Here is an 11,230-nt window from a genome sequence, read left to right as displayed (position 1 = left end):
TTATTTAATTATCAAAGATGAGTCTCTTGATGTATATATAGAGTTATTTTGTAAATGCATCATATAATTAGACTCACATTTGTGTATAAGAGGAGACTAAATTTTTAAGTAATTTGTTTCATATTATTGGTGACATGACATGAATTGTATAATTTTTCCCACACTCATTTTGGTCAATTAAAAGATGCTGATTATTGAAAAAGAAAGGATAGGTGCTTTATTTCATCTTTCTCTATAAGTTATGGCTATTAAAAATATTCCTTACTTTTGAACTTTATTTCAAAAGTTGTCCTTAGAAAAAGCAACCAACCACACATATCATAACTCAAATTCTTCATCATAAACGAATGAGAAACTAATAGATTAAACAAGTCGATCTAGTGATCAATACAATCCATGTCTACACCCTCCCAATCTCTCTTCTTCATGTTCTTCTTTCACATAATCCATATCAAGGCTATCTACAATGACTTTATCTACGCAACCTGCACCTCCCAAGAAACATACCAACCCAACTCCCCTTACGAATCAACCTTACACAATTTGCTTACTTCCATGGCCATTTCTTCCTCTCGGAGCCTCTACGGAAGCTTTTCCATCGCTAACGACAACTCGTCCGAGGCTTCCATGTATGGTCTTTACCAGTGTCGTGGCGATCTCAACCTAAGAGAGTGTTTGAAGTGTGTTGAGAGCGTAGCCGACCAAGTTCAATTGGCATGTCCGCACATGTATGGCGCGAGTCTCCAACTAGAGGAATGCTTCATCAGATACGAACGTAGTGATTTTCTTGGAAAGTTGGATACGGGAATTAGGTTAGTATATATTGATTACTTATCAAATATCAATAATGAACTTTAACCCATTTAAAAAATAATAATACCTCTTCGAAACCACTATTCAAAAATCTTTTGACTTTTATAATGTCACAATTTGCTTCATTTGTTTTGTAATGTGATCAGGGGCGGAGCCACACCCAACTTAACCCGGGCTGTAGCCCGGAGGGATTTATTCAGTTAGTAGTAAAATGTTATATAATATAAAATTATATAGCTATCTAATAGGCTAAATTATAGCCTATAGCCCGGAGGCCCACCACAACCAACAAATTATATATATTATATTATATTTATTTTATCTCACTAATATATTCTATAATATATTTATTAATCTAACATATAAATCTCACTAATATATTCTATTATTTAGGCCTAATATCTAATTAATATAACTAATTAATATAAGTAATATTAATCATAATTTTTTAACCTAATTAATTGGATAAACGGCCGCCGCTCTTTTCTAACCTAATATCTAATTAATATAAGTAATATTAATCATAATTTTTTAATATAAGTAATATTAATCATAATTTTTTAACCTAATTGGATAAGCGGCCGCCAGTAATTTTTTAACCTAATCGACTAAGTAAGCGGCCATCATTTTATATTATAAGTTTCTAAGTCTAACCCTAATCCTAACCTAATCGACCGCCATCATTTTATATTATAAGTTTCTAAGTCTAACCCTAAATCCTAACCTAATCGGCAGCCATCATTTTATATTCTAAGTTTCTAAGTCTAACCCTAAATCCCACTATCCCAGCCGTCATTTTCTAATCCAGTCTCCGGTCATTTTCTATTTCTTCAAGTTTGCAAGTTCGTAACAACAAATCAAAAATCATCTTTTAAGGTAATGCTGTTACTTATTAAATTTAGTTATTTGTTTAATTTATTCTTATTCTTATTGTTTATCTTTAATCTTTACTACTTTACTTATTCAACCTAACTAAGACAATATGTCCCTAACAATAATAGACACGATCATATTTTAAAATTTGAATTCTTTCTTATTATTCATTAGGTCAAAACGGAGGAGTCCATTCTATCGGTTTATATTGAAATTTATTCAACAATTTTTAATGTCAAATTCAGAGAGAAAGAGAAAAGGTAATATTTTATCTTTTTTTAAGCCAAAAATTGATAATCCTTCATTATCTGAGTCAATCGAACCAAATATAGTAATTTCTGATGAGAATTTAGAATCTCCTTCTAAATCTCAAAGAGTTGAGTTTGATGAAACTACTCTTGAACGAGATCCTGGATTGCGTATTTCTATGTGGCGACATCCTATAAATCATCACGATGAAATTAGACGAACATACATTAAAATGGGACCATATCAACCTATGTTGTCGGAGTATCCGAGATCTGAATTTGGAAAACAACAACGTCGATTTCAATACTCTTGGTTTAAAAAGTTCCCATGGTTGGAGTACTCTCCTTCGAAGGATGCTGTATTTTGTTTTCCATGTTATCTCTTTGAATCAGGTAAATCTCAGCAATCTGCATTTACAGTTGAAGGTTTCAAAAGTTGGAAACGTGTTAATGATGGAGGTAAGTGTGCCTTTTTGTCTCACGAGGGTGGTTCTAACTCAGTGCACAATACATCTTCAAATTTGGTTGTTGATTTGATGAATGTAACTCGACATATAGATAAAGTTATGAATCGAGAATCTTCTGAACAAATTCAAAAGAATCGATTAAGGCTTACAGCAACAATTGAGAGTGTTCGTTGGCTAAGTTTGCAAGGATGTGCGTTAAGAGGTCATGATGAATCTTTAGATTCCCAAAATCGAGGTAATTTTATTGAGATGTTAAAGCTCTTGGGAAAATGGAATGATAGTATTGCTAATGTTATCTTAGAGAAAGCTCCAGGAAATGCAAAATATACGTCACCCGAAGTTCAAAAGGAAATCCTACATATTATTGGTAATAGGGTCAGAAATAAAATACGTGATGAAATTGGAGATTCCAAATTTTGTATTTTGGTGGATGAAGCGAAGGATATATCTAACAAGGAACAAATGGCTATAATTTTTAGATTTGTAGATGTTAATGGTGTTTTGCGGGAACGTTTTTTCCAAATTGTGCATGTTAATGATACAACAGCTGCAACACTCAAGAAAGAAATATGTAATGTCCTCACTAGATATAATCTAGAAATTAATAATATGCGAGGTCAGGGATATGATGGTGCTAGCAATATGAGTGGTATTTTTAATGGTTTGCAAGCTCTATTTCTTAAAGATTGCCCTTATGCGTATTATGTGCATTGCTTTGCCCATCGACTACAACTAGCATTAGTTACTGCTGCTGAAAAGGAGATCTCTATATGGCTTTTCTTTTCGAATCTAACGACTATTATCAATCTTATGACATCTTCTTCAAAACGTAATACCGAGTTACAGTCAGCTCAAGCTAATGAAATTGCTCGTTCTATTGCTGATGGTGAACGTGAGCTTGGACGAGGAGCTAACCAGATTGGTAATTTACAACGACCAGGAACTACTCGTTGGAGTTCCCATTTTGATTCTATTTGCAGCTTGATAGATATGTATGATGCAACTATTAATGTGCTTGAAAATATTATCGAAGATGGTTCCTCTATTTCGATGCGTGGGGAAGCTGGTGGATCTTTAATAGTGATGAAGTCTTTTGATTTCATTTTTATTTTGCACTTAATGCATAAAATTATGGGGATCACAAATTTGCTTAGTCGTGACTTACAAAGAAAGTCTATTGATATATTAAATGCAATGAATTTGGTATCTTTTACTAAAACACTTCTCTTGAATTTAAGAAATGATGGGTTTGATATTCTTCTTTCGAATGTCATATCATTTTGCACAAGATTAGATGTTGATATACCAGAGATGAGTGCTCGTTATAAGAAATATAGTCGTTCATGTGGACAAAAGGATACCATCACAGTTGAGCATCACTTTCATTATGATATATTCAATGCTGCAATAGATTTTCAGTTGGAAGAGTTAAACTTCAGATTCAGTGATGATACAGTCGAACTTCTTTCGCTTAGTTCTACTTTGGACCCAAATGATAAATTTAAAAACTTCAACATCGACAAAATTTTGACTATCGCCAAGAAGTATTATCCCGAGGATTTCACCAGACAAGAAATGCATCATTTGAGGAGTCAACTACTACATTTTGAGATTGATATAGTTTGTCATGAAAAATTCCAAAACATGTCTACTATCTCAGAATTGTGCCGAGGTTTATTTGAAACAAAAAAGTTGGAACAGTATCATTTGATTGATAGGTTGATCCGTTTAGTTTTAACTCTACCCGTTTCAACGGCGACTACTGAACGAGCATTTTCTGCTATGAAACATATTAAAAAAGTTTATCGTAATAAAATGGGAGAAGATTTTCTCACCGATTCCATGATCATCTATATTGAGAGGGAATTTGTTTCAAGTATAGACACGAATTCAATTATCGATGACTATTATATTTCAAAAAATCGTAAATCCCAACTTCAATAGTAATGTCATTATTGTTTTTTTTGTATCTTTAGTCTAAGATATTTTTTTTCTCTTTTCAGTATTTTTTATTTTTCTAATGTCATGCTTTGTTTCGTTGTGCTTAAACGATTCATATTTTTTAATATATAATGGAATATTAAAAAAATATCATGTTATATTAGTTTTGGTGAAAATAATTTTAGCCCGGGTAGACTTGAAATCCTGGCTCCGCCCCTGAATGTGATCTCATCATCTATATCACTTTATATTGCCCGTGATAATGTTGGATTGGACTATTCTGCACACATTAAAGACAACAAATAATAGTTGGTCGAAGCCCACCATTCATATTCCTTTTGTCTTTAACATAACCACCATCTCATATTTTGTTTTATAAGATTTTTTTTTTCAAAATGTAAAAGATTGAAAAGTCCAAAAGGTTGTTAAGTAGTGGACTTCTGCCCATGCTAGAGACAATAATGGTAGTATCTCGAAATCTAGTGGTGGCATAAAGAGATTTATTGTTCTTATTTATATTTTATGTTAGCTTGAATAAATTTAATAATATATATTTTCATCAATAAAAATAACTTATTCTAAAAGGTTAAATATTATGTTAATACAATATTATGACCAAACCGTTGTCTAACTGACCTATCCTAGGGTTGGCCATGTCAAAACCCCTATTCATCAACCTTTTGTCTTTAATGTAACCACTCTATCCTAATATTGTTTTATAATGCATTTTTTTTTAATATTGTGAACTATTGAAATTTTTTAATTAATTTATGCATCTTTAACTTAACCACTCTATCCTAATTTTGTTTTATAATGGTTTTTTTCTAATATTGTGAACTATATATTGAAAATTTTTAATTTATGCATTAGCATATTGCCCAACCCTTTGTAAAAAAATAAAAAAATAATGGGTTCTCTTAATATTTAAATTTTTTGTCGATATCACTAATTTTATAAAAAAGAATATAACTGATCAACTAAGTTAAGTTATGTTATTAATTTTTGCGTTAAAATATTATATATCTCTATATTGTTTAAAATAAATTATTAAAAAACTAAAAAGTTTCATAGACTATTAACGATACAAAACTCTGATGTCCGATACAGATATAAGAAGTGCAGTGAAATCGTGAGTGAGGACGCAGAGTTCTTGAAGAGAAGAGACGACGTCTTGACTGATTTGATGGTGGCGACATCCTTTAAAATCAGCACATCAGGGTTGGTAGAGGGATTTGCACAATGCCTTGGCGACGTAAGTGTAACCGACTGCTCAGCTTGTCTAGCGAATGCTGTTCAGAAACTGAAGACAATTTGTGGACCAGCTGAGGCTGTTGATGTTTATCTTGCTCAATGCTATGCAAAGTATTGGGCCTCGGGATACTATCGTTTGCCAATAGGTACACATGTAAAATTTTGTTTGTTTTTACATGTTTCTAGTTTATTTATCTTGAATTGTGTGTTTGAACATGTTTAATAGATTCTTCCAATGAGGATGATGTTGGGAAGACAATAGCAATAATTGTTGCTGTGGTGGCTGGTATTGCGGTTTTCATTGTTCTTTTATCGGTTTGTAGAAAATGATAAAAGTAATAATAATTTGATTCTTCTCGGTTTTCTCTATGGTTATTATTTTGAGATTATTTGTCATCATATCTATTTGTTTGAAAATACATGAAATTGAAGTTAAATTTGATTTTTTATTAAATTTTGTAATATATATTAAATTTAAATTAATATTCTAATAAGATATTTTAAAAACCTAAATTCAGTTCAAAACCTAACTGATTATGACAATTCTTGTTTTTATTAGGTTCACATTTTACATAATTACAATGATATACAAAATATCTGAATCATGAGTTATATATTTAATGAAGTAACAAATAACATTATAATTTGCATCTAGAATGGTGAGGAAAAATTTTAAATTGTTGGTTGGTATTAGTTTTGATTAATAGACAATGACTTGTACAACCTATTGCTACTTTATTCCATTTTTATATTCTCTTTCTTTGTGGTTAAATTTAACAATCCACAAAAGTAGAAGATGCTTTCTTTTTCTCTTTTTGGCTCTCTTTCTCATCTAAAGAAGTTCCATGCTAGATTCTCATACATTCATCATCTCTTTATAATTTTATTTATTTAATTTAGAGCTTTCATAAATAATTTTGAATTTGAATTTGAGTTTGAATAATAAAATGATAATAAAATTATAAATAAATGTCTGATTAAGTTATATTAAAAATGTTATCTTATTTAAATTAACATTTAGAAAAAATAAAAATATTTTAAAAAATTTATTAATGTTTCTCTTTCAAACCAATTGACTCTTTAATATATTTATGAATACATGTCTAATAAAATTATGTTAAAAATATTATCTCATCAGTTTGAAATAATTTAATTTTTTTTTATTACGATTTTTTTTCAAAACCAACACACAATATTTGTAATGTAAACTTAATTATTTATATCTTTATCTAATTTAATTTCTCACTAGTTCAGAAAGAATAATTTTTTTATTATTATTTTTTGTATGTTACACTCATAGTAAGAGAAATGATAAAGATAAATGAATTTTGACGATGAAACAAGTGAAAGAATGACTAATAAAATAACAAAATTTATGCTTCTTCTCTTTCCTAACCCATTATCATTCAATAATGTAATGCTACTTCATTCATTCCTTATCAATCTTCTTTATTAAAGTTATGACTTGAATTTAGTACATGATAAAATTTCATAAAAATAAAACACTTACCTAGAGAAAATATTTGAATCTAGATCAAATACATACAATTTATCTTACTAACCACTGCATCGATAATATAATATTATCATTATTTTTAAATGATTGATATATACAAATTTAGTAGGTGTAACGTCAAAAATCGACCCTTTCCGAGAATGAGTTTTTGATACTCAGTAATCGCGCCCCATAACTCACATTCCCCCTCGAGTCTCGAGTGAGACAAGAAACTAAAATTGTAAACTTAACTAGAGTGCATTTAAAAAAAATCGATTTAGACTAAATTTGACTTTTTAGAGTTGCCGCATAATTTATTTCTTGAAAAATTAGAAAAGAAAAATACTTAAACACGTTTTTAGTGACTTTGTTCTTGGTTTTGTACTTAACTGCACGTTTGAAAGGGCTTCGGTGCTATGTCTTACGTGCCTATCAATTAATGGTTTCTACTTTAAACTTTTAACCATTTAAAAAAATATATTATTTTACACCTTATTTATTTATCCAAATCTAAATTTGTGTCTAATTTTGTATCATTATACTCCTAAATCATGTGTCTAAATGGTCATGGAATAATATGAAAAAACGATACTGGTAAATAAACGTGGACTAGATAAAATGGAAAAGATTCCGAAAATTAAAATAAGGATTCTTAAGTTCTTGATTTAGTTTCTGTATATTAAACTTGTAAAATAGTGTAAAATATGTTAATAAAATCAAAATAAAAGAAACTAAATCTAAACCAAAACACCTTTATAGAAATTAATTAAAAAAAACTAAAACAGACCCAAAATGGTCATTTTAATCATGATTTGGACATTTTCTTCTAAGTTGATTTAATCCATGATCTTTTTGACTCGTTGTGTTTAATTTTTATATTGAACCTTTGTGTCCAGGAAAAAGATTTAATTTTAAAGATATAAAAGAATCATTTAACCAAAAATGTTCAAAATAATTAACCAAAACCGAACCTAATTAAATAGGTAACTTTTCTTGGATATTTAGTTATCCCATTTAAACATCGGTTTTTAATTTCCAATATTTCTGCACTCAGCATTTATTTATCATATTAAACATTTCAGCCCAAGAAAATTTGAATTTTAACATGAACAAAACACATTTATCGAAAAACACTTAAATATGTATCAATATTTCACATTCTCGGTCATTTCAATTTCAATTTAAATAGATTTAATTCTGGCATTTTCTTACATTCATCTTAATTATTTCATATATTAATCACTTGAGCCCATGGATAATTAAGTTTAAAATAAAACAAAAGGGTCTTGACCGAAAATACTTGAAAAAACCTCACAAACCCTAAAAAGTTTATGCCTTTGTGTTCTTGGTGTTTCTTGATTTTAATTGTTTTGATTCTTTGATTTTTTTTGGGTCATATTTTGTAAATATACTGTATAACTAACCTTTTATTCCATAAAGAATTAGGTAAGGAGCTATTCTTGGCTAACATTAAGTTAAAAATTAGAATTCTCGGTCATACATATATAGGAACATCAGGTCTTCAGACGCCTAGCCGATGTTACATGACGTTCTTCCAGCGTTTCTTCAAGGAACCCTGACGCTTAAAGGCCAATGTTTCTTTCGCTCCCTGCTGTCGCTGCTGGCTTGCTTCCTTGATGCTGGTTTACTTTCGATCTTTAGAATATGCTTCTGGCTCAATGTTCTTCATTCAACCGAGCTTTCATTTTCTGTCTACATTTCCCGACCCTTATGACCGATAAGCAAAGTAGCTGGTCATCCTCTACTCATCACCCGACCGAGAGAACTAGCTTATGCTCATCCACTACCAACGATTGCGACTGAGGATTCCTTTGCTGCTACACCTGATTTCTGCTCTTTTGCCCTGTTCTTCAAAAATACGACACAATTGACGTACCACGACCGATGATTTCCAGTCTATTGCAGCCCACGACCGACGGATTTAACCGCGACCTATTTTTCTTGATTTTTATTTTTATTTTGGTCAAGTTTAGACATGTTTTATTTTTCTTGTTTTATTTTCACTTGTTATAAGTTTGTGCCTTAATTGATTCTAGGTTAGATACACTATATATAAAATTAAATAATTGTAAAAATGTAAAACTTCAAAAATCAAAAACATAAAAAATCAACAACATGAAAAATCAAAAAGATAAAATTTTCTTCACGAGTTTGCTTTTTACTCTATAAAATATTTATCCTACATAAATACTCACCTAAAAAACCTAAAAAGTGAGACTTTAGAATATTCTTAACACTTAAACATCTAAGCTCTTAGTCTTGATAAATTTTAAGGTCATTTATGTGAGGATTTATTTTCTAGACTTTATAAAGTTCTTTTTTTTACATCCATTTTTCTTTCATTTTGATGTACAAAACACATCAGATTCACATTAAAAGTGGACAGAAATCACTCTTAGTCGTAAGATAAATAAAAAATAGAAAACATAAAAAGTAAAACGTATACTACATTTTATAATGACAAAATTGACGAGACCTAAGGGGCGTCGAGGGACATAGCGTGTGCGCCTTTACTCACACATAATCAAGCGTCTAACTCGAAAAAATCTCTATTTATGGCGTGCATGCGCCTAAAATATTTTCTTTGTTTTAAAAACTAGGTAGAGACTTTGTAGTCACGAGGTTAATAAAATAGAAAAACACTAAATAGACATATGACGACTTCCCATTAACTATCATAATCTCTCCCTGATTCGACAAGTTGATAAATTATGGAGTCGTCTATAAATTCTCGTTTCTAACGTTAAGTTTTCGATCACGTAAAATTATTTCCCTCACACAAAATTCCTAAAATGGAATCCCAAACAAACTTGGCTATTTGTTAAAAAATCGCGCACAAGATTCAACATATAAGGTTCCTTGGCTCAATTCCCTTGGAGGTCAGCTTTCTAGAAATGGGGAAGAGTTTGTAAGCTCGAATCATGATAATCACATTTTACTTTTTTATTTATTTATGGTAAACAATGCGATGCTGGTATTTGGTAATTTATTCATTTAATAAAAGTCGTGCTGACACAACTGTTCAAGGCGAGGACGACCGACATTCAAGTCAAGAGGAAGATCCCGGGTTCGTTCAAATTTTTTTACACATAGTGCCTCTTGAGTTTGAAGAACAGACCCAAGAACCCTAGATATCACAAAGTTTTATAGCATTTGGTCACCACTTATTTAAATCCTACACCTCAACATAGAATCAAGTGCATTATTGTAAATCAAACATACATCATCAAAACCTCAAACATAAAACAAATCCTAAATTTCCTAAAGTGTCAAGAACACCCTTTTTCAATAGATAAGTTTTCGATTTCCCTTTGAACACTTAAAAGCATTTCTAAAATGCACTTAGAAATTGTCTATCAACATTAGATCCAAACTAAGACTTAAAGAATGTTCAACATGAGACATGCATAAACGAAGTTCTAAGAAGAATTTAAAGATCAATTTTCTCTACTAGTCCATCTCACCTAACGAGAATCATTGAGCATTATCATATAACACATTTAGAATCAAGACCTCAAACATAAAAAAATTCTAAATTTTCTAATGTTCCAAGAACACCCTCTTCAATCAAACAATTTATGATTTTCCTCTAAACATTTAATGCATATCTAAAATATATTTAGAAACTGTCTATCAACATTAGTATCAAACCAAAACTCAAAGCATGGTCAAAATGAGACCTCCACAATCCGACTTCTAAAAAGAATTTAAAAATCAATTTTCTATTCTAATATATTTCTCTTATTTAGAACCATTAAATATTTATTGGGCATTTGTTGCCCCAACATTGTGTCTCAATCACTAGTAACCTAGACTTGACCCAATAAGAAAATAAAGTACTACTCTCTTAGTGAGAGGTGTTGAGAAACTTGAAGCGTAGTGTTTGATGCTAGTGAGAGGGTTGTCGCCTTTGATAAGGTAGTAGTGCTTTTGGAATCGATAAACAAGAGTGACTGATCCAAACTCTAATCACATTCACACCCAATAGTGGTATCAGAGCTAGGGGTTAAGATTTGTAATTGGAGTTTGAGATTGGGTTGGAGGATATGAGTTGTCTTCACCAATAACTCTTTGATTGATTGTTGTATTCTTCGCTTCAAGATCAAACCAAAGAGAGAGCG

General features: G+C 30.6%; 1 protein-coding gene across 1 annotated transcript; it reads left to right on the top strand.

The window, feature by feature from the left end:
- Positions 1–352: 352 nt before the first annotated feature.
- LOC124940451 (plasmodesmata-located protein 8-like) lies at positions 353–5,956 on the top strand. The gene is made up of 2 exons (XM_047480972.1): positions 353–812; positions 5,450–5,956. The coding sequence occupies exons 1-2, from the start codon at positions 397–399 to the stop codon at positions 5,814–5,816; spliced, it is 783 nt and encodes a 260-aa protein (XP_047336928.1). The 5' UTR covers positions 353–396; the 3' UTR covers positions 5,817–5,956.
- Positions 5,957–11,230: the final 5,274 nt, after the last annotated feature.

This window comes from Impatiens glandulifera, chromosome 5 (genome assembly GCF_907164915.1).
Source record: "Impatiens glandulifera chromosome 5, dImpGla2.1, whole genome shotgun sequence".
Lineage (NCBI taxonomy): Eukaryota > Viridiplantae > Streptophyta > Magnoliopsida > Ericales > Balsaminaceae > Impatiens > Impatiens glandulifera.
The sequence above is the reverse complement of the archived record's forward strand: the minus strand, read 5'-3'. Positions and strand labels throughout refer to the sequence as shown.